The sequence below is a fragment of the Lacerta agilis genome, chromosome 9 (assembly GCF_009819535.1).
Source record: "Lacerta agilis isolate rLacAgi1 chromosome 9, rLacAgi1.pri, whole genome shotgun sequence".
NCBI classification, from domain to species: domain Eukaryota; kingdom Metazoa; phylum Chordata; class Lepidosauria; order Squamata; family Lacertidae; genus Lacerta; species Lacerta agilis.
In genome coordinates, this window is record NC_046320.1 from 4,871,242 (window position 1) to 4,896,275 (window position 25,034).

Genomic DNA, 25,034 nt, shown 5'->3' on the forward strand with positions numbered 1-25,034 from the left:
TGGTGGTGCCCATGACGGTTTCTCAGCCTCTCCAATGTGCCCCTAGGGCTATCGTCACTGACCTTTTCTACCTGAGGTAACTTCTATCTATTTATGAGACCCAAAGCCGAAAAGTGTTGCCGACTGATGGGAGACCTTTGGCAAATTATTCTTCTCCTACACTTCGCTGAAGCATGTTCATACAAAGACATGGTAGATGGTTTAAAAATAAGTCAAGACCACAGAAGGAGATAAAATAATCGATTTCCCCCCCTTGGGCATGTTCACGGAGGAGCAGATGCATTCATGTGGGTGTAAGAGTACCTGGAAAGCGTTGCTCCTGTGGTTCTGCCTTCCTCCTCCTCCGCCATCTCTGCTCTGGCCACTGGAAGCTTTTGCTTGGCACAGCAGGTAAACGTCGCCAGAAAACCCATGCGGAAGCGTTTGTTCATGAAGCAGTAGATAATGGGATTCACACAAGCGGAGGTGTAAGAGAGCAAGTGTATGAAGGAGATGGGAGCTCCCGTGAGAAGCAGTTCCGCCGACGCACTGTCGAATGCACGCCAGGTGTTGACGCTGAACACTGGTGTCCAGCAAATGAAAAACAAGATCACTATCACTATCAGCATTCGGATGACCAGCTTCTTGGCCATCAAGTTAGCGGTGGAGCAATTGCTTCGAGGCCGGTCAATTTTGGCGATGCTCCTACTTGACGGAAACTGTTGAAGGGGCATCTTTTTCTTCTTCTTGCTTTTCTGCAGATAGCATCCGTCGCTGTCTTCAAATTTGCTGCTGGTGCTGGTTTTCCTTTCTGTACGGGAAGAGCAAATGCGATCATGTTAACAAGAGCGCACAAAGCTTTTCCAACATGCAAGGGCACAAAACCCAGCAGTCACAAAATTAAAAGACACCTGCTTCTTGGGAGGAAAGCAATGACAAACCTAGACAGCATCTTAAAAAGCAGAGACATCACCTTGCCGACAAAGGTCCATATAGTTAAAGCTATGGTTTTTCCAGTAGTGATGTATGGAAGTGAGAGCTGGACCATAAAGAAGGCTGATTGCCAAAGAATTGATGCTTTTGAATTATGGTGCTGGAGGAGACTCTTGAGAGTCCCATGGACTGCAAGAAGATCAAACCTATCCATTCTGAAGGAAATCAACCCTGAGTGCTCACTGGGAGGACTGATCCTGAAGCTGAGGCTCCAATACTTTGGCCACCTCATGAGAAGAGAAGATTCCCTGGAAAAGACCCGATGCTGGGAAAGATGGAGGGCACAAGGAGAAGGGGATGACAGAGGACGAGATGGTTGGATAGTGTTCTCAAAGCTACCAACATGAATCTGATCAAATTGTAGGAGGCAGTGGAAGACAGGAGTGCTTGGCGTGCTCTGGTCCATGGGGTCACGAAGAGTCGGACATGAGTAAACGACTAAACAACAACAAATTGACAACCTGAATCTTTCAGTGGAGGGCATGCATAACACCTCAAGAGTGTCGCTTGTCGTTTCTCTTCAGCAAGCTTGGGTCTGGAGCAACAGCTCCCTGGTCTCTGGGTACAGCCTGTTCTCATTCTCCTTCTCCCCCTAAATCCTTGCCAAACACAACTCCCTCCCCCTTAACATTGCCCATTGTAATCCTGGCAACTTTCCCCTCTCTGTCCTGCAGAGTCTTCTGTCTTGCCATGGCTCCCACTGTTGGGCTAATGACTGGCCATTTCAAGCCTTTGTCTGCTAATGGCTTCTCCCTAGCAAGCCATGTCAAGCTGGCACAGCTTGTTATCCTAAACTGGAAGGAACTTTTTAATTTTTAATTTTGTTTCAATCCAGCCATGTTTGGCCCAATTTTAGCCTATAACCTTTATTAATTCTAACTTTTGCTAATTTCAGGAATTATGGGTGCCCAGGCACATATTTATTTTGATCTCAGGGTATTGCCTGGTAGTCTCATGGTATTTTGGTGCAATTAATGACATAATAGCAGTTGATCATTCGCTGAAAGTGACTTTTTTTGTACAAAATGTTCTGTTACAGAGTCCTCCATTTCCATCAGGATTAATTGCATAATAACACCATCTAGTCTCAGAAAAAACACGCTCAATGCTTATAGTACACTACTAGGCCCATTGACTAGCTGGCAACTTTGGAACCGATGTCAGTGCAATTTTGAACCACCTAGACTCATTTAGGTAAAGGTAAAGGGACCCCTGACCATTAGGTCCAGTTGGGGACAACTCTGGGGTTGTGGCGCTCATCTCGCTTTATTGGCCGAGGGAGCCGGCGTATAGCTTCCGGGTCATGTGGCCACCATGACTAAGCCGCTTCTGGCGAAACAGAGCAGCACACAGAAATGCTGTTTACCTTCCCATCTATTTATCTACTTGCACTTTGTGCTTTCGAACTGCTAGGTGGGCAGGATCAGGGCCCGAGCAATGGGAGCTCACCCGTCGCGGGGATTCGAACCGCCGACTTTCTGATTGACAAGCCCTAGGTTCTGTGGTTTAACCCACAGTGCCACCCATATCCCACAGAGACTCATTTAGCTTACTAGTAAATATTTCTTTCTTCAGAAGGCCTCCTGTTTTGTCATAGGCTACGTTAAAAACAAGGCACTTTCCCCTCTGCTCGATCAAAAATCTTTTTCCCAGAACCTCTGGGATTCTGGTGAGATTAGTTAGTCAGGAGACAATTTCACCTGAAGCTGGAGAGATGTGGTTCTTGTAAAGCCTTAATATCATAAGTTATCAAATAGCTCTGTACCCCCCAACCCAAAAAAAAACCCAGATTTGTGATTGTAGCCAGGGGATGCTCTTTCCATTTAATCATTGCTATTGATAGTTAATGTCTGATTAGTATGGAACTGAGTCCCAACACAGCGCTTTTTATTTTTTTTGTAGCTGTAGTGGCAAATAATCATTTTAGTTTTTGAGACTGGAAATGTCAGTCTCTTGGAGATACGCAGAGTCAACTGAGTGATCTCAAACACTTTGGGTGGGACCAGATATTATGAACGAATAACAATAACAATAACAATAATAATAATAACAACACAATATTTATTTATTTATTTATTTATTTATTTATTACATAAATAAAAACAGGTCTCAGCCCTGTATTTCCATGGTTGTAGCCAGGATTTATGTCAGGGAGGCAGGCTTTATGTTAGTTGGGGGTGGGGGGCAGAACCTCAGCTAGTTAGGTATTTTTGTTTATTTTTATTGATTGGGGGGCAACTGTCCCCCTCTGCCTCCCCAGCTACACCCATGTGTGTGTATTTCTCCTATTTATTACATTAACGTGTGGGTGCTATTGATTCTATGGGGGGGGAATCAGTAGACAGGGAGAATTTCTTAACCCTTACCCACTTGCTGATTCCCCCCCATGAGCTCTGCAGACGTTTCTAAGTGACTCCCCCCACCAGCCCCATCCAGCTAGAACAGGCATAGGCAAACTCGGCCCTCCAGATGTTTTGGGACTACAACTCCCATCATCCCTGACCACTGGTCCTGTTAGCTAGGGATGATGGGAGTTGTAGTCCCAAAACATCTGGAGGGCCGAGTTTGCCTATGCCTGAACTAGAGGGATCCTAAAACTGGAAGGAGCTTTGGCTGAGGGGGAAATATGCTGAAGAGGACAGGGGGGGCATGGGAGAGGTTAGGCACCTCCCCAGAAATAGATCCTTTACTGTAAGTGCCCCCCCAGTGCATTCTCATTATTGCTGGGGTAAACTAGGATAACTCTGGTCTCTGTTTTTAGGGTGTTTTGAAACATAATACCTTACAACAATTACTTATAATTGTTGCCTCTGGTTTCCCAGATCGGAATACTATTTGTGCATGGATTGTACATTTATTGTAAAGAGGCAGGAGAGGGCTTTTGCCAAGAGATCCCTCCCTGAAGTCTGGAGAGCTGCTGTCCTTCAGTGTCAACAATATCAGGCTTTCGGAATGCAGAGTTAAACTAAATTATCGAATCATCAATTCTAGCACGTGGGGGGACACACACACAAAATAATATAATTTGGGATCTGAACAATTGGCATTATTAATTGTATTATAATTTGGTATTGTGACAATGAGGCTGTTATTGTAATTGAAAACTAATAAAAATTATTACACAAACAATATTAGGCAAGATGGAGCAATGGAATAACTTGGTACAAGGCAGCTTTCTATGTAACTTTTAAAAAATGCAGTGGTACCTCGACTTACGAATTACTCGACATACGAATTTTTTGACTTACGAATGAAAAAAGTGCCCACACGCCTACGAATTTTTCAACATCCGAAGGACATCCGTTGGCGGTTTTAGATGGGGTTTACTCGACTTACGAATTTTAGATGCGGTTTACTCGACTTACGAATTTTTCAGAATTTTTCGTTTCCAATGCATTCCTATGGGAAAATCGCTTTTTTCGACTTACGAATTTTTCAACCGAATGTGCATTCGGAACGGATTAAATTCATAAGTCGAGGTACCACTGTGCTTAGTTCTATATTGCTTGTCTTGGAATACAGTTGTATCTATTCTTGTTAAAAGTGAATGAAAATACCAGAGGGGAAGGAATACAATTGCACAGATACACAAATGCACACATTCACACACACACAGAATAATTAATGCTTTTTAAAAAAAAAAAAAAAAAATCCCAGCTACGATTCGTAACTCAGAGACATTTGCAAGACTGCTCTGTTGCAGATTTTTATTTTTTTATTTTTTTACCAGGGAAAAAATGTCTGCTGGTCACATTTTCACATCTGAGTGAAGGAAGGGGAATGGGATTGGTCATGAAGATTACCTCGTGAATACTTCCTCTGACTGACATCAAATCTGATCCCTTGGTAGAGCTCCAAGGAGATTAAGCCATACGCAATGATCATTACGACCCCTGGGATAAGGAAAAGGATAAGGAGCAGGAAGATGTACCTGCAAAAACAGCAAGAGAGGCTTAGACCAGCAGAGAAAAGGTTAAAATAATCTTACCATCTTCTTTCTCATCTCTGGAATGGGCTAAAGCTGATTCTGGGTGCACTGCCTCCTCTCGTTTTAAAACCAAGTGTAATTACGATAGCTCACAGTTGAAAATGATGTAATGTTGGTAATATGACTTGTCAGAGTTCACAAAAGATATCCCACAGTATTTGTTCTGAAACATGGAAAAGTTGGGGGGGGTTCCACCCCTTTTAGCTGCTCAGGTCGCTTTGCAGATCAGTAAGTCCCAATATAATAATAATAATAATAATAATAATAATAATAATAATTTATTACTTATACCCCACCCATCTGGCTGGGTTTCCCCAGCCACTCTGGGCGGCTCCCAACAGAATATAAAAAATACGATTTAACACCAAACATTAAAAACTTCCCCAAACTCAGTGATGCGGGAGACAAGTGATAGTTTTGTAAAAAAAGAAAAAAGGAAAAAAAAGTAGAATGGTCCTACATTCACTCCCTCTCCTCCTCAGACAGTTTGCATCTTGGAATGTAACATGTCGGAGGCCCTGAGTACTAATTTATGTTTGAAATAAGGTGTAGGCATAATCGCCGTTCATGCATGGCAACTTGGGTAGAAACGGCTGCGGGGCCTGGCTTCAGACAAGGTGCAACAAAGCCTATTATTAGGCTTCTGCGTATGACCTTGCTGTGCCTGTCATGGGGTCGTCTGCTTTGGGGCAGGGGCCTGGTAGGTATTTTTCCATTTGGCTGATTGGCTGGTGCCATCTGGTTTTCGCCTACTGCGTAGCAATTTGTCACAACTTGTAAGGTTGGCGGTTAGGCATTAGTTTTCATGTTCGTTGCTGGAGGGGTAAAGATTGGCTGTGTCTGCCCCTCCAATGCTGCTGCTGCGTGGGGAATTCCGTTAAAGGAATCCAGGGGCTCGCCATGCTTTTGTCCGTATCCCCCGGTTGGGGGCCAGGGCCACGCAAGAGCCCCTGGGAGCATTAGGGGAGAGGTGAGGGTCAGACGCCCGGCTCCCATTCTCTCCCCAAAGTGTTTTCCCTTTACTGATTTCCACGGGTGTCAGTTCTGTCCCCAGTGGGACAGATAGTCTGAACCAATGCCTAAGCAACCACTTACATATTTTGTATTTTAATAAAGTTGTGGCCAAAATTGTGCCAAAAAACCCCTTAAACTTAAATCTCTGTGTGAAGTGTGTTTCATTTGAGGGGTGGTTTGGGGACCTCGACATGCAACATCTAAGGAAGGAAAGTCTACTCAAATGAGTCCTGGATCCCACTCCAAGGTTCCATGATCCAAGGAAGTCCAGGCACATAGGGGTTGACATACATAGGCTTCCCTACATCGTGGATGTTTGGGGTAAGGGATAAAGGGCATAGAAGTACAGCCCAAAGACCCTTTCTGCTCATATCGCCCCGTTTAAGTGAGTAAAAAACATATGTGCTCCACTCCTTGAATGCTCAAGCCACAATGTTATTCCTTGAAGGAGAACTACCTGAAAATGATTTACAGATTGTATCTAACTCCAAGTAGACTTGCTAAGATATATAATACTGAATAAGATCAGTGTTGGAGATGCAAAGAGGTGGAGGGAACGTTCTTTCATATGTGGTGGACCTGTAAAAGGGTAAAAGAGTATTGGGAAATAATCCATAATTAATGGGGGGTATGTTTAAAAGTACTTTTCAAAAAACAACAACCCCAGAGTCCTTTTTGTTGGGGATAATTCAGAGGGAAATTCCCGGATGTCAAAAAATGCTATTTATGTATGCCACTACTGCGGCTCGTGTTTTGCTAGCCCAAAAATAAAAATTGAGCAAAGTCCCAACTAAAGAAGAATGGCAACTTAAACTGATGGAATACGTGCAGCTTGCAGACTTAACATATAGAGTAAAAGAACAAGAAGAACATACGTTTAAAGAAGATTGGAAAATGTTTATTGGATATATGGAGGGAAATTGTGTTTATTTGAAAACATAGGCAGCATGAAGATAAAGTCAACAGTGTAAATAAGTTTTGATGGATGTAATGATGGAATACTGAATGGTTTAGTTTATATAAAATATGCAGGCATTTATGTTTTGCAAAATGACCCATGGACAGAGAAGAAGGGAAGTCATTGATATTTTAAGGTTGTTTGAATTAATGTAAAACAGAAAATCTAATAAAAAATATAAAACAGATACTCTAGTAAAAAAATTATAGGGGGGTGGGCGAGAATGCTGAAGCCACAATGAATTTGTTTGAATTTGAGTTGTCACTATTCTCTGTCTTTCCTGAAACAAATGAGCACAGCTGCCTCTGTGGAATTTATTATCACTCTGATTATCTGAATTCTGAAAATCCCGAGGTGAATAGAAAAGGTCTGTAGCAGCAATTACACATGACGGGCTTGTTTTTCAGCACTGCGCCTCATAATCAGGACACTGTTTGGAGAGGCTGTGTGATGAAACTCCTGCCCCCCTCCTGGCCTTTGAAACGTGCTCTGAATTTTGCATCGCTCCATAGGAACTTGACGCAGCGCCCCTGTTAATAGGTGCAAAACAACTATGGGCATGCGATCCACCCCCCATTAACTCCTTTAAGAGTTGATGTGGAAGGGGATCGCCCTACCTCAATTCTCACCCATGGCCCTAGCACAACCACATCCAGTCATTATCTGCCACAGAAGGTCTGTGCACATCTCCTGTACGTACTTCTGGGGGCCTGCTCCTTCACAGAGCTTTGCATGGAGGCAACCTGTGGCCAGACCATTCGTCTGCCCACTTGGTCCTGGGGAGGAGAGGATCATTTGGGGTGGATGTGATGGCTGGTGTGTTGCAGTGTGCATGCACAGGCCCAGTGGGAAGAGGCAGGGAGGGAGAAGAGCTCGGTTGACCCCTGTATGGATTCTCTCCTACATGTGCAACTTTTAAGACCTGGGCTGGATGGTGTTTACAGTAAACTGCCTGGAATCCACTGGAGGAAGATTTGAAATAATAAAATGCCCCAGATAGTGGAATTAATTAATTACCTGAAGGAACGTCTCCACCCCCATCATTCTGCCTGGACACTGAGGTCCAGTGCTGAGGGCCTTCTGGCAGTTCCCTCGCTGAGAGAAGCCAAGTTACAGGGAACCAGGCAGAGGGCCTTCTCAGTAGTGGCACCCGCCCTGTGGAACGCCCTCCCACCAGATGTCAAAGAGAAAAACAACTACCAGACTTTTAGAAGACATCTGAAGGCAGCCCTGTTTAGGGAAGCTTTTAATGTTTAATAGGCTGGACCATCAAGAAGGCTGATCGCCGAAGAATTGATGCTTTTGAATTATGGTGCTGGAGGAGACTCTTGAGAGTCCCATGGACTGCAAGAAGATCAAACCTATCCATTCTCAAGGAAATCGGCCCTGAGTGCTCACTAGAAGGACAGATCCTGAAGTTGAGGCTCCAGTACTTTGGCCACCTCATGAGAAGAGAAGACTCCCTGGAAAAGACCCTGATGTTGGGAAAGATGGAGGGCACAAGGAGAAGGGGACGACAAAGGATGAGATGGTTGGACAGTATTCTCGAAGCTACTAACATGAGTTTGGCCAAACTGCGGGAGGCAGTGAAGGATAGGCGTGCCTGGCGTGCTCTGGTCCATGGGGTCACGAAGAGTCGGACACGACTGAACGACTGAACAACAACAACAACAAGGCTATTGTATTTTAATATTCTGTTGGAAGCTGCCCAGAGTGGCTGGGGAAACCCAGCCAGATAGACAGGGGATAAATAATAAATAATGATTATGATTATGATTATTTAACATGGCCAATAGTTAGTGGAAGTTGGTTGTGGGCATCCGTCTGTTTCACGAGACAATGGAGTGCGCCTCCAGGGGGGAAGCAAACCACCGCAGCTCGAAACAGCTGCCTCCCACATTGTTTCTGCTGCATTAGCAGCACCGAAGTGACCCCTCCAGCGAGTGAGTCTGGGCAGTGCACAGGGAGGTCCTGGGCTGCCCAGATGACAAGACCCCCAACTAAGCCTCGCTGATGAAATATAGAAAGCAGAGCTATATCTTCGGCACCAGCTTGGCTGTAGGAGTTGCTGGAAGGAGGCATACTAGGTGCCACCCAACCATCTTAGGGACTCCAATCTGGATTTGTGCAGGGTTTAATCCTGAGCCTTTTCGTCTCCTGAAGATGTCCCACAAGGCAGCGGGCAAACTGGCCGATGCAATCACCATGTTTATAATAGGATGCAGTGAACGTCTCAATGTTGCACTTATTTTGCCCCACTGGCAGGCTGTAGGACTGGCTGTCCATAATTTGACATATTAAATTGAACCTACAATAATACCATCTAATACCATCTCCCACGAATTGCCATATCCATGCGTATATATGGGGTGGATATATATTGAGATCTGCCCTTACCAAGATTGCTCTACCACTCGGCTTGGCCAGTCCAGGCGACACTTATTCGCTGTGCTGTTGTAGAGTGTTACAAACGGTTTCAGATTGCTGTAAATCGGATACGGCGTCATGATGGCAAAGGAGAGGCACCAGGTTGCGGCGATCACCTTCAAAGCGTGCGATTTTGTCTGCCAAACCCGAGACTGCAGTGGCTTGCAAATAGCGCCGTATCTCTCCAAGGATATTGCAACCAGGCTGAAGGTCGAAACACTGACTGAGACACCTAAGCGCATGAAGAAGAAGAAGAAGAAGAAGAAGAAGAAGAAGAAGAGGAGGAGGAGGAGGAGGAGGAGGAGGAGGAGTTTGGATTTGATATCCCGCTTTATCACTACCTGAAGGAGTCTCAAAGCGGCTAACATTCTCCTTTCCCTTCCTCCCCCACAACAAACACTCTGTGAGGTGAGTGGGGCTGAGAGACTTCAAAGAAGTGTGACTAGCCCAAGGTCAACCAGCAGCTGCATGTGGAGGAGCGGAGACGCGAACCCGGTTCACCAGATTATGAGTCTGCCGCTCTTAACCACTACACCACACTGGCTCATGAGGGGGGGAGGAGAAGGAGAGCGGAGAGAGTAAATGGTTGTCTCTTGTTTCTCTTGGCAAGCGGTGGGAATCAGACCAGTAATAACCAGCAGCATACAGTGGCAGAGCTTCATGCTCCGGCACCGGGGGCGGAGAGCAGATGGGGACGTGGCGGGCAAGTGTCCCGGTGGTGTGGCGCGCCGCCCGCAGGGGCGTGGTGCCCAGCACAGGGGGTGGGCAGCTGTGATGGCACCCCACTGGGATCGTGGTGAGAGGTCAGTGCGCTCCCCCTGCCCCCCTCTTCCTCCGCCAGTGGCAGCACAGCAATGACCTATCTGCCAGCAGCCAGCAGAACCATTTAACATCGCAGAACCATTCAAAGTCCAAGTCTCTATGTCTGGACTCAGCGGTTCCTAAGAGACCTGGCTTCTGTGGATGGTGTTCCATTTTGATCAATGAGACCAACCAACCCTATTATGGGGCATTTCAGACACATGATGATTTTGTAAAACAATTTAAAAAAGTATTGATTGATCAGTTATTTGAAATATTGCTACCGACAGTGGAACGTCAAATCATTTAAAAGTTATACTGAAACAGTGTGTCGGGGCATTTCCCAGTCAATTGAGTTTTCATTTCTTTCTGCAGCAGAGTTCTTTTTACAGAAAAAGTTTTCCTGCATCTTTTACTTCTTTACAGCAGCAGCAGCAGCAGCAGCATTCCAGCTATCTCTTAGTGAAATTCCCATTCCAGGAATAAAGAGTCTTTATTATTAACAAAACTTTACACCTGGTCGTTAATAAAGAAAAAAAACAAAGAAATAAACATAATCATTTTCTCTTTTTAGCCATCCAGCCAGAGACCTAATGCTTACTCGTTCACATACTCATTTAGACTGACCCCAACTTAGTTGATCGCATGCCCTGATAAGGACACCTGTTGCCGGGGAAGTTTTCCGTTGCCTAGCAACTTGCTCAAGGCCATTTACAAGTTTCTTCTAGAATATTCCAACGTCTTCTATGTACAAAAGAGGTCTAAAACAATTGTGTGTGGTGTAGAGAAAACGGATAGAGAGATGCTTTTCGACATCTCTCTTAATACCGGAAGTCACCCATTGAAATTCAAGACAGACAAAAGAAATCAGACAAAAGAAAACATTCTTTCACAAAATGGATCTCCTCTAACCTTTTCAAATAATACCACCTCAGAGGATTAACTGTGGCCAACATTATAGAGCACAAAAGTAGATAGATGGCTGTTTGCCTTGATTAGAAAGCTCCATACAGACCCAATAATTAAATGTGGAACTGAAGGCCACTTCTTTCTATTTAACAACTCGGTTCCAGAATTACAAAACGCTACTTATCTTCCCATATGAGTTTTGCCTTACAAAGCAAATAGACCATTTTTTTTTCTGTGCAAAGTAAACACACAATTCTACGCCGATGATACTGTTCTGCTGCCCTCTAATAGTTTTCCAGTGGCTACTGAGAAGTTATGGGACGGTACTGTATATCAGAGAACTTCTAAATGTCAACTTTGCTGAAACTAAACTGGGGAACTGCTCCATTTACAGTGATAAGTGGCCATTTGATGAGCAGGTTACTGAACAAGTTGTGTGGCAAGCGCATTGTGGCTCCCCCGCCTCCCTTTCTAGATAGAGGATAAATAACGCTCAAGACCCAGCTGTGGGTGAAAACAGAGAAGTTTTTATTGCCTATATGCTGAAGTAAGCAGGTTTCGCGTGGAATTGGGTCAGGAGCCATAAACACATAAGACATCTGATCTGAAGCCTGATACAGCAACCTGGCATGCCTGCTGCAGAATCCCAGTGTATAAAAACCCCGTGTGGTGAACACTATGAGATTGGCATCCTTCCGGTAACCTGAGATGAGATGCGTGAGCTGGTGTGCCTCCTCAGCACCCCTTAGGAGGGTTCCCCTTATTTTTAAATCCTACCCAGGGTTTCAGCAAACAGTCCTTCCCAGTCTTACCTGAATATGGCAGGTACTGTTTGCCTCAGACCCTTTACATGCAGTGCTCGAGATGCGGGTGGCGCTGTGGTCTAAACCACTGAGCCTCTTGGGCTTGCCAATTGGAAGGCCAGCAGTTCGAATCCTAGCAATTTGAAAGCACACCAGTGCAAGTAGATAAATAGATACTGCTGTGGCGGGAAGGTAAACGGAGTTTCCGTGCACTCTGGTTTCTGTCACGGTGTCCCGTTGTGCCAGAAGCGGTTTAGTCATGCTGGACACATGGCCCGGAAAGCTGTCTGTGGACAAACGCTGGCTCCCTCGGCCTGAAAGCAAGATGAACGCCGCAACCCCATAGTTGCCTTTGACTAGACTTCACCGTCCGGGGTCCTTTACCTTTTTACAATTGCAGTGCTCTACCACTGAGCTATGCCCCTTCCCCAACAATTTAATATTCATTTTATGAAAGCCACCAATGCAGGATTGGAGAGCAGGATTGTGGAACCGGATCAAGCCAGAGAACCAGATCCAGAAGTGGCCAACCCTTCATGGGCCATCGTGACTCGTGGATGGTTAGGCCAGATTCAGTTCTATTTTACCTGAAAAGCTATAGGATGGTTATAGATCTGCCTCAAAAGGAGGAGGGCAGAGCCCTACTGCATCCCCGACCCACTTCAAGCACTGTGTGACACGATGTACTTCAGTGTATAATATAAGCTGAATTAAAGAAATAAACATATAGAGAAATTGTGAGTCTAGCCAATGCAGACAGCTGGACCGTTGTTTATCTGCAGCCCAATTGGGAGAGACATATTATGGGCAGGCTGGCAAAATTTGCAGGGGCTGCTCAGAAAACGAGAACAAAGTTTGTTGAAACCAATGTAGCAAATAGTAAATATGCCCATCTGTAGTTGCATTTGCCATTTAGACCTTTTTAATATTACATTTGGAACCAGTAACTCATTCCTGCAGTTTTATGAGTATCTAATTAATTAAGGAAGGATAATGTCTTGTTCCTGATTCTTGGAAGGAATAACCCTTTGACACTCCACACATTAACACTCAGGGAAAGGCAGCAAATGGCCTTCAACATGAAGACGAGCTTTTCCATCTTATTTATAGGGAAGAAGCCAATATAGTTCTGACAGCTGGCCTGATTTAAAACTGTAACTCTCAACGCGTGGCTGTATAATTCAGCTACAATCTGTATCTAACAGAGCAGAAAATTAGATTATTGGTCAAAGATGCAACCTTGCACTCTTCCCTGTTGCTCCAGGTCTGCAGCAAGGAAGCCTCACTGAAATGGTAAATGTTACAGGTAGGTAGCCGTGTTGGTCTGCCATAGTCAAAACAAAATTAAAAATATAAAAAAATTCCTTCCAGTAGCACCTTAAAGGGACCCCTGCCCATCAGGTCCAGTCGTGTCCGACTCTGGGGTTGCGGCGCTCATCTCGCTCTATAGGCCGAGGGAGCCGGCGTTTGTCCGCAGACAGCTTCCGGGTCATGTGGCCAGCATGACAAAGCCGCTTCTGGTGAACCAGAGCAGCGCACGGAAACGCCGTTTACCTTCCCGCCGGAGCGGTACCTATTTATCTACTTGCACTTTGACATGCTTTCGAACTGCTAGGTGGGCAGGAGCTGGGACCGAGCAACGGGAGCTCACCCCGTGGCAGGGATTCAAACTGCCAACCTTCTGATCAGCAAGCCCTAGACTCTGTGGTTTAACCTTAGAGACCAACTAAGTTTGTTCTTGGTATGCATGCACGTGAAAGCTATTTGAACCCATAAACCAAAATACTCCATGTCAATGTGTTTTATTGGTCTCCTGGGAACTTTGTAGCTCGGGTGCCTTGGAACGCAACTTAGGGGGCTCCCACAGCCAGGTGGGTCTCAATGTATCTCCACATAAACTGAGAGGGCACCCGGGAAAACACCCATTAGCCTCCTATGGCTATGTATTTTAAGTAATAGTGGCAACCGGTCTTTTAGGGGAGATTGTCTACTGTTATTGGTTTTCCTCTCCTGATAAGCTTCCAAGAACACAAGCTGGAAACCACTGCCTTTGCCACTGCTTTGGCTCGAAGAAAAACATCTCCCACTTATTCCGCAACGCTGATAAACGAGCAAAAGCACGGCACTTGATTCTAACGTTGCAATACCTGTGGTTTTTTTTTTTTTTGTGTGTGTGTTTTTAAACGCAATTTCACTAATGTAAAGGTTTGGGTGCCAAATGTAAAACTTATCTGAGAAAAGGCATCCTGTATCTTAAGGCATAAAAAGTGTCTATAATAAGCAAAGTGTTGAAGTAAAAAATATACTTTGTGTGACTATAGCTTTTAGCAAGCGTAAGGTATCTCTTACATAATAAATCCCCAAAGGGCTATATATTGATACTGTTGTAAATGTCGTAGTGATGTATTCCCCTGAAATGTCTTTATGGCGGTAATTACCAAGAAAAAGGGCAAGCTTCCATGCCTCAGATTTTATATCGGCAATTAACTCTAACTTGTTGACTGCCATTTTTTTATGTTTCACTGTTTTATTGATCGTCTAATCAAAAGTGTTTCCCAGTTTCTTAAAAATGAACTTTGTATCTTATTTTTATTATAGGTTTTTTATTTTGTGGGGGTTTTTTGCGGAGGTTTTTTGGATGTAGGCTGCCCAAGACAACAGATTCTCTTATCTGAGGAACAATTTGTTTTGACTTCACAATCCTTCACCTTCTTACTCAGAAATAAATCCCACCGAGTTCATCAGGCTTTCTCGCAGGTAAATGTATATAATATTGCAGCTTGAGACAATTTTTTTTCCTATGCTAACAACTGAAAACCAAATCAATCAGCAATTCTACTACTGAAAGACACCCATGTCCTGTTTCTCTTTACATGCTTGTGTTTATGAATAATAGTAAAAATTGAGTTAATCCTTTTCGACAGTCCTAGAAATGCCATCATCAAGCTTTGTGATCTTTACAAATTACACAGTTTTGTGTCAAACCCGTATCCTGATCAGAAACACATTAATTAGAAGTAGAAAGTCCTACTAATTTCAGAGTCAATTCCATTTCAAAGTCCAACTAACTATTCTTTTCCTTAAAAACACACATGTACACACAGTAACTATTTGAGCATAGATATGGAAGTTTTTAATGTTTGATGTTCTATTATGCTTCTGTATATGCTGAAAGCTGCCCAGAGTGACTGGGGTATAAAACAAAACAAAACAACAACAACAACAACAACAACAACAACAACAACAACAACAACAACATGATAAAGCTGGCATTTACCAGAAAGAAAGGGGTCAGCTATATCCTATGAAAACAAGTATCTAAAACCTAGATAATAGGCTACAATAATATTTTCCTGCCATTTCTCTAGGGGGAAATGACAGAAAATTGAACATTTATTTTAAGATGTCCCCACTCAACTCTGACCCCTGAGAGTGTTCAGTTGCCTCCCTCAGGCCAAGTTCTAATTGAAGTTTTAGTAACTCTGGTCTCAACTTTATACTGTCTGACACGATGAAATGCTTTATTTCTTTAGGAAAAGAAAAACAGTGGGTAGCATTCAACTAACTTTTACTTAGAGTAGACCCATTGAAATGAATAGACATGGCCATTCACTTCAGTGGGTCTACTCTTGAGTAGAAGTTAGTTGAATTACATCCATTATTCCTACATTCGTAGGATATAGTTCTCTACCAAGGAGAGAGACGACAGCACAAGCCTAACCCTGTCTACTCAGAAGTAAATCCTGTTGAATTCAATGGGCATTACTTCCAGGTAAGTGGGGTTAGGTTTATAGCCCTAGTTATTCAGTTGTAACCCTTAGCATATTTAGTTAGAAGTTACATAGCAATATAAAAGTCGATGAAAATTATATTTCATTCATTTAGGGCAAAACTGGAGGAGACACTAAAATGCACCACTTATTAGGTTTGCTTGAGACTTAAGTCTGGAATAATACTGTAGAATCACAGAATTGCAGAGTTGGAAGGCACCCCAAGGGCATCTAGTCTAACCCCCTGCAAAGCAGTCCGCTGACTTTGGTTAGCAATTGAGAAAATTGCAGAATCCGTTCTACTTGGGCTGAACACAGCTTGCTGCTACTATTTCTAACTAAGCAATTTCCCAAATCTGCAAGGCTTTTCAGTCAGCCTTGATTGTTGGCAGGCAGGTATCAAAGCAAATTATATCCCTTAAGGCTCATTTGTCTCTCAAGCACCTAACAGCATGCCCACCCGCTGTTTATTTGTTACATTTGTATTGTGCCTTTCCTCCGAGGAGCTCCGAATATCATCGCAGCCTTAGCCCAATTCTGAGAGAATAAATGACTTGCTTTCTCCTCTTCCCCTCCAATCACTGCACCAACTGCCTCTGCTCTAGACATCTGTGCCAGGCACAGGGCCTTCTTGGTAGTGGCACCTGCCCTGTGGAACGCTCTCCCATCAGATGTGAAGGACTTTTAGAAGACATCTGAACACAGCCCTGTTTAGGGAAGTTTATAATGTTTGATGTTTATTATGTTTTTAATATTCTGTTGGGAGCCGCCCAGAGTGGCTGGGGTATAAATAAATTATTATTATTATTATTATTATTATTATTATTATTATTATTATTATTCCCATTTCACTGCTGTGCTATGTATCCCAGGAGTGTAACAACGTCCTTCCAGCACCACAACCCAGGAGCCCAAAGCGAGACTGGTACCCCCAACCCCAGCCCCCTAACTGTTCTCTCCAGAGGATCCATGATTCAAAAACTGTCTTGGTGGGTAAGGCTATAAACTTCTCTAGTCCAATATTCTGTCACTGTTATGGCTTTTCACCGACATTTTGGGTACGTAATAATTCCAGTTCTTAAAAACAAACACACACACACACCAAACTACCATTGGGCCAATGGTGCCTTAACCATTATTGAACCTCTAGGGAGCTGGGTATGTTTAGCCTGGAGAAGAGAAGGTTAAGGGGTGATATGATAGCCATGTTCAAATATATAAAAGGATGTCATATAGAGGAGGGTAAAAGGTTGTTTTCTGCTGCTCCAGAGAAGCGGACACGGGGCAATGGATTCAAACTACAAGAAAGAAGATTCCACCTAAACATTAGGAAGAACTTCCTGACAGTGAGAGCTGTTCGACAGTGGAATTTGCTACCAAGGAGTGTGGTGGAGTCTCCTTCTTTGGAGGTCTTTAAGCGGAGGCTTGACAGCCATCTGTCAGGAATGCTTTGATGGTGTTTCCTGCTTGGCAGGGGGTTTGACTGGATGGCCCTTGTGGTCTCTTCCAACTCTATGATTCCATTATTCTCTCCTTCCGCAAACCACTCTTCCAAATCTATACTGCCTTCCTGCTCCTGGGAAGATTCAGGATCAAGATCGGGTATGGCTCCCAGGCATTTTCCCTCTGTGCAGCCCTCCTCAGCACAGTCCCTGACATGTTGTATCTACTCTCACTGGCAATGGATCTGCAAGGTTTCGGGCCAAGATCCTCCAGGAGGTGCCAGGATCTGAATCTGGGACCTTCTGCATGTGAAACAGAGGCTCTGCTGCTGAGCTATGGCCCTCCTGTCGATTTTGGAAGTGTCGATATAACACAATACTATTGGATGCATGTGAGTGGGAGGAGAGATCAAATAACCGGACCATAGGTTTGCCTTCTATTCTTTATCTGTGAAGCACTGGATTTAGGGCAGTACAGGCAGTTCCCCCACAAAGGGCACAAAAGAACAATAACAACAATTGGAATAACTGTAATTATACGGGTACCAACCGAGAGGATTCATTAAGAAGCAACTATAACAAAAGGAATTATCGTGAAGATAAAAAATATTTTTGTCCTTGGTCTAGGCACCATATTACCCAAAGTCTGTACCTGAACTGTGTAATCCTATCAACGTCCATTTAAAAGTCATTCCTATTGAATTCAATTGATCGGCAAGCCCAAGAGGCTCAGTGGTTTAGACCACAGTGGCAGTTGAACACACTGGGCATAGTCAGGATTTTTGTTGGGGTGCAGACCTTTTCTTGGGTGGGGGGGACAGAACCTCAGTTAGCTATGTATTTTTATTTATTTTTATTTATTTGGAGGGCAGCTGCCTTTGCTACGTCCATGCATCAGTGGTCAAAGTGTGAAACATTATTGAGAATACCATATTTTTCGCTCCATAGGGCGCACCGGACCATAGGGCGCACCTCGTTTTTAGAGGAGGAAACCCAGAATTTTTTCCCCTGGTTTTCCTCCTCTAAAAGCCCTTTTTTTTTGAGGATCAGCTAAAAGTTTAGCAACTTTTTTTTGCAAAGGGAAAAACACTGTTTTTTGAGGATCAGCTAAAAGTTTTGCAGCTTTTTTTGCAAAGGGGGGAAAGCAAAGCTCCTTTTGCAAAGGGGGAAAAGCAAAGAGGAAAAGCCCCGTTTTTATGGGGTTCAACTCACATTTCTGCAGCTTCTAAAAGAAAGGGAGCCTTTTCTACAGTTTCCAGACAGATAATCTAATCAGCCAGTCACATGTCGCTGGGGAAACAAACAACCTCCCTCTGCAGCACATTCAACAAAGGAGGGCGTGGCAAGAGGGCAGGGCTGAAAGGGAGCCAGGGACTCTTATTTCTCTCCCGATCTCTTGCTGATCAGCTGCTGAGCGGGGTCCTTTCAAAACCCACTTTTCTCTTTGTAAAATAAAAAGCATGATCCTCTTTTGGCCCCTGGCAATTCAGCTCCTGGGACCATCATTCGCTCCATAAGACGCACAGATATTTCCCCTTACTTTTTAGGAGGGAAAGGGTGCGTCTTATGGAGCGAAAAATACGGTAAATAGGTGGGTGAGGGGTAGGGAGCAGGCAACAGGTCTGAAATAAACCAGTGATCCATAGCTTTAAAACTGGATAGATCCCAGCCTATGCAGCAACAATATAGTATTTCTAGTCTGTTGAATAGCTGTGAGGACGGTCAACCTCCCAGTGGTATGGAAGATGTCTCTGAAAGTGGACAGTTTGAAAACGGCTTGGCATGTGTGTAGTCAAAAATGTGGATGTTCATCGACTCACCCATGAAGTAGCTGCTAAGTTTGCAGAAAGCAAGGCCAAAAATGAAATCTTTCAGGAGGTTGGGAATGAGCGTGAAGGGCATGCAGAAGAAGCACAGCATGAGATCACTGATGGCCAACGACAGCAGGAATATGTTGGTCACCGTTCTCATCCTCTTGTTCCGGATCAGCACGGCGATCACCAGCGTGTTGCCCAAGACACTGAGCAGAAATATCAGAGAATAGAGAAGAATCCGAACGGCTTGGTCTAAAGCAGAAAGCAAAAAACACATTGTCGTCATAATTGGAAGAGGCCAGTGAGGAGATCATCGGCTGCGCAGCCACACCAAGTTGTACAGAACTTATTTTCTGTCTTCATTTTACAGATAGTCACTCAAATGACAGATTTGCCTATCCCGCCATTGAGCTTGGAGATTAAGGCCCTGTTGTTGTTGTTGTTGTTGTTGTTGTTGTTGTTGTCGTCGTCGTCATTATCTACCCTAAACATTTAAAGCAGTCTTTTTTAAAAATTAGTTATTTGGTTTTTCAACCTAAAATTTTACAATCACATATCCAATGTACAACATAAAAACAAGATTCCAAGGAATCTCCTGCACTTCCACCCTCCCCTTTGTGGGTCCTATTATTAATCAATTCCTCCCGCATCTTTTGTGATAATCCAAACTCTTTACCTCTTCCGTTATGTCCAGAATTCAACCTTAAACTGCAAGTGATATTCCAACCCCACTAACAATTTTAACTGTTTACATTGGTCTTTAAGATAAGTTATAAATTTCCCCCATTCCTTATTAAAATTTCTGACTCTTCCGGTCATTTTAGCCAAGTCAATGAACTATGCAGAAATGGCTAAAATGGCATTTAAAGCAGTCTTATGCCACTTTGGACAGTCCCGGCTTCCCCCGAAGAACCCTGGGAACTGTAGTTTGCTAAGGATGCTGAGAGTTGTTAGGAGTCCGCGGTTCCCCTCCCAGAGCTACCATTTCCAGAGTTCCCTGGGAAGAGGGATTGATTCTTAAACCCGCCTGGGAAATGTAGTTCTGTGAAGGGAGCAGGGGGGTCTCCTAACTACCCTCAGCATTCTTAAGACACTGCAGTTCCCAGGATTTTTTGTGGGAAGCCCTGGAATGATGTTGCTTCCAATGCACAATGCAGATGGGGCTGTAAAATGGACTGGGATTCTGTACCCTTCCTAGCTGCAGGAAAGAGGTTATTTCAGCAGGCGACAGCTCTCTCATCCTTGTCACACGAAGCTTGCCGGACCCCTGGGGTAATCTGGAGGGCTGGCATTTTTCAGAACATGCTCTTTATTTTTCCTGCTGCCATCTCGGCGCACTTCCCAAATGCCCTCTTCTAAACGACAGTGCTGGCCCAAGAGCCCTGTCCTTCTTTGCAGCTGTTCACCCAGATATGCAAAGGTGTGTGTGTGTGTAGTAGGCGTTTACAGGGGACAAGTGTCAGGCAGGAGGGAGGATAGGGTGCAAGGGGTCTATGTCTCCCTAGCAAGCCCTATCTCTGGTTGCTCTCCTCCCAGCCGGAGTCCTGAGACTGTTTGCCTGTCAATGCAGCAAGAGTAGGGCAGGGACATACAGGAAAGTTATAGGGGGAAAGCAACTGTGCAGAGACAGTTGCTGCCTGTTGCTTCTCCCCAGCAGATACTCCCACCCGCCCGCCTCCAATTTGCACAGCATAGACGGAGATGGGGCTGGGATTCTGTATCAGCTGCCGAGGGACATGTACTTCTGCCCTAAAACATGAAGGAAGCTATAAATAAAAATGTGAGGCAGTGCTATATTGACTGCTGTGAAAAGGGTGGCAACCAGCCCTTCTAGACAGGCTGGTGTAAACCAGAGATCTGGTTGTGTTTGGTCTCGTTCCTTCTGCTGTGCTCTCAAGGTTAGCTCTAAGCAGCTTAGTTCTGTTCTATCAGGAACACATCTCATGCCTTCTCTCAAAGGCATAGCATATTCAGGACCTGGTACTTCTTACAATATAACCCCTCTAAATTATGCAGCTTGCAAATCCCTATTTCTACCCACTTAGGAATATATCAGACAACAGGTAGTGTAATATATGACTCTGTGTTTTCACACACACACACACACACACGTCCTTCTATATGCAGTTCATAATAACTGCAGTGTGTGTGTGTGTGTGTGTGAGAGAGAGAGAGAGAGAGAGAGAGTGTGTTTTATTAAAAAAAACTTTTAAAATTGCACCAGTGTTTCAGCTTACTCTTTGCATTTCCTGCCCTGAGTTGCAATTGTTCAATTTTCCAGCAAACATATAATGTTGCTTTGTAGGAATGGTTACAATCAGAAAGTAAAACCATTTATTTTGACTTTCCACTCTCATTAAAAAAACCCTGGCCATTTTTAGCAGCTTTTGGAGGTTCTGGGTGATGTATTTGATACTGACGCTTTATTCTCGTTTCGTGGACACGGTTTTAATTGTTGTATTTTGCTGTTGTCTTATTGCCTAGTGAGCCACCTTGGTATTCATTTGGAAGTGAAATGTGGCATATTATTATCTAATTATTGTCAGCAAATGTTTTCACAGAGCTTTGCTTTAAAAACCTTTATCAATTGCTTATCCTAAACTAGTTGCAGATGAAGCTGATGGTGTTAAAAATGCATATGTATTTGATACAGATATATAAATAAATTGTATCCTACCTTTAGGCTGAGAGTGATTCGTGGAGTCAATGGTGTCATTTTCCAAGCCTAGCTCGCACAGGAAAACAGAAATATTGGTGTCAAGTAGGCTGTAATTACATATATCCATCCTTCACTCTTCAGAGTTTAGTTTCTAAGGCAAGCAAGCATAGTTTGGGGACTATCAGCCCATTATTTCAGGCCTAAAAGAATCCTGAAGCGGTGAGCTTTGACAAGAGTCGCTGTCCAGAGTTATTCTTCTTCAGCCACCCATCAGGAATGCTTAGTCCATGCAGTTCAAAGAAGCTTGGGGACGCTTGCTTCGAGGACAGAGTGAGGCAGCTTAAATGCCGCAGAGAGAAATGCAGGCATGCACACAAACACTCTGATTCCTCTCTTCTGGATCCACCCCTTTCTTTTACGGACGGAGGTGGCTATGGGATATAACCATGCCGAGGAATGATTGCAAAATTAACCCCTTGCGCAATTGCTCCCAGCCAGCAGATGCTCAAGACTTCTCCGGTCACAGTTATTTATAAACTTGAGTCAATACATGAGATTTGCGCAGCCGTATCTTATGCCCGTTTGCTCAGGCATAGATCCACCGAGTTCAACGGGACTTGCTCCAAACTGTGCACGGGATGGCAGCCTAAGGCCACAGTGCTTTACAGGTAGTTAAAAAAAAAAGTACAGTCCCAATTGTTGGATATGTAAAGAGAAAGGAGGTTCTCTGTGTGGATGCCTGATTATCGTCTTCCAAAGCAACTACTCTATTCCGAACTTAAAAATGGAAAGCGTAATGCTGGTGGTCAACAAAAGAGGTTTAAAGACTGCCTCAAGGCAAATCTTTAAAAATGTGGCATAAACACCGACAACTGGGAAACACTTGCCTGCGAGCGCTCCTATTGGAGAACAGCCTTTACCAAAGGTGTCATGGCCTTTGAAGAATCTGAAGAAGTGTGCATGCACACGAAAGCTCATACCAAGAACAAACTTAGGTGGTCTCTAAGGTGCTACTGGAAGGAATTTTTTATTTTATTTTGTTTTGACTATGGCAGACCAACACGGCTACCTACCTGTAAATGGCCTTTGAAGACACTCAAACTCAGGACAAAAGGGAGAAACATGCTAAGAGGAAGGCATGCTTGGCAAATCCACACCGTGATTAACTCCCACCCGGAAAACAATATCCCCACTGTGGAAGGATGTGTGGATCCAGAATAGTCCTCCACAGTCACTTATGGACTCACTTTTAAAACCATGTTTATGGAAGACAATCTTATTTGGCTACAAGTGATCGAAGAAGAAGAAGAAGAAGAAGAAGAAGAAGAAGAAGAAGAAAGGTTAAAGCTTACTGGGAAATGATATATAATGAAATGAAAAGGATGTTTAAAACATCTTTTGTAAAACAAAAACCCAGAAGCTTTTCTTTTGGGAATTATAGGGACAGAACTACCTAAACTGTATAGAAACTTATTTACAGGTATGTATGGGACTGCAGGAGTAAGAATGTTACTCGCCCCAAGATGGAAAGAAGCAGAAGTCCCAACAAAGGAAGAATGGATACAAAAACTTATGGAATATGCAGAAATGGCAAAACTTACTGGAAGAATAAGAAATGAAGATAACAAACTTTTTTATGAAATAATTGAAATGGTTTATTGAATATTTACAGATAAGCTGTAAACAGATAAAAACATCGGCAGGATTATTGTAATAACCTGCAGTTTCATAAGAGTATATATTTAAAGAAGATGAATAAATGAGCAACTTAAGCTAATTTGGATATGCAGAAGATATTAAAAATAAATTTAAGGAACAGCAGAAAGAGGGAGGTCAAGTTTTGAAATATCAAAATGACTGTAAAATTGGTGAAGTGCATAAAATTAGTGAAATGTGTAAACTTGAAAAGTATAAACTTTTTAAAAAGTATAGTCCCTTATTAAATTACATATAACTTCCGTGTTTCTCTTAGATAGGAGGTTAGGAAAAAGGCTACGGGGGCAGTTTAAATCCATATTTTTAGTACACAGAGCCTAGGAACACCTAATACGCTGTTGGAATCTGGCTGAGAGTGCTAGGTACATTAAGTCTAGCATTTTTCATCCTCAGGATTCGCTCTGATCCCATGAAGACCTAAATAAGTAAATGTTATGGATCATACACATTAACAAGCTCCTATCGTATTTTTTTTCGTTTTAAACAAAAGCTGTGTCTGAGGCTTCAGCTGGAGGTGAAGGGACGAGAGTGGAGGGAGAGTTGTGCCATTCTCTCCTTCCCTGTCGTTTTCGGCTCAAAATCACCACCCAGAAGCCACTTCCTCACCTGTAGGGGGCAAATATATGGGGTCCCTATCATTTGTCTGCTGCAGAAAGCAAAGGAACATTTGAACTTGGTGAAATAGGATTAAGTGGTCCCTCCTTCTCACCTGCTGAAGTTATCCCACCTTTTTACCTGCTTTTGAGAGAGAGAGAGAGAGAATTACATCCAAGTTGACCCTTAGAACTGCTCTTCACATTACACACAGAACTAAGGACTGTGTCACTTCAGATTACAGGTGGGGGTTGATCATATGCAGTGCTTTCCCCTCTAAAAATATGTTTAGGGGTACTCTCATTTTCACTCAAGACAATCACCATTTTATAGTTCAAATTGGGGGAAATAAATACAGTAAATGGACAAAAGTACAAAGATTCACAAAATGTTTAGGGGTATGCGTACCCTGCATACCCCCATAAAAAAGCACTGGTCACATGTTTGTATGTTGTCACATGTTGATTACATGTTTGTATGTTGTCACATGTAGAATGCTACATTTATGAGATACTGAACTGCACTGAACAGCATGCAGTCTTTCTGCTGGGTGTATTATGGTAATTTACCACATACATGTCAGTCCCTCTATCCCAGGGGTGGCCAACTCCCAAGAGACTGTGATCTACTCACAGAGTAAAAACTGGCAGCGATCTACCCCCTTTTTGGGGGTTCAGGAAGGCCCATTTTGGGGGAGGTTGGGTCAAAGTTGTTGAGTTTTTTTCAGGGAGGAGGTAAAATGTTGAGCATTTTTTAGGGGAGCCACAGTTGTTCAGCTTCTTTGGGGGGTGTCAATGATCTACCAGTGATCTACCACAGATGTCCAGTGATCTACTGGTAGATCACGATCTACCTGTTGGACATGCCTGCTCTATCCTAACACTTTTGGCATATGAAATATTCACTTATCCAAACATCAGGAATTATTATCCAAACATTGTTATATCCACTACCAATTCAGATATCCAGACTGCAAGACCTGTGTGTAGTACTGAGAGAGAATGGACAAATAAGAGTAGATTTCCTTTCCTCGTTTGCCTTTTGTAAGGTTTTAGTAGGTCTTCTTGCTTCTCCCTTTTGTGTGTGTGTGTCATTTTGGGGTCAAAATTTCATGGTCAGGAATGCATTAGAATCTCCCTATAGGAATCAATGGAATTCGTCAACTCA

General features: G+C 43.6%; 1 protein-coding gene across 1 annotated transcript; it reads right to left on the minus strand.

The window, feature by feature from the left end:
* CCKAR (cholecystokinin A receptor) lies at window positions 1–21,862 on the minus strand. Its single transcript, XM_033160357.1, has 5 exons — window positions 21,576–21,862; window positions 18,905–19,150; window positions 9,330–9,591; window positions 4,776–4,903; window positions 1–790 (listed from the first exon to the last, which is right to left on the minus strand). Exons 1-5 carry the CDS (start codon window positions 21,682–21,684, stop codon window positions 264–266), a joined length of 1,272 nt encoding a protein of 423 aa, XP_033016248.1. The 5' UTR covers window positions 21,685–21,862; the 3' UTR covers window positions 1–263.
* Between the last annotated feature and the right edge of the window lie 3,172 nt (window positions 21,863–25,034).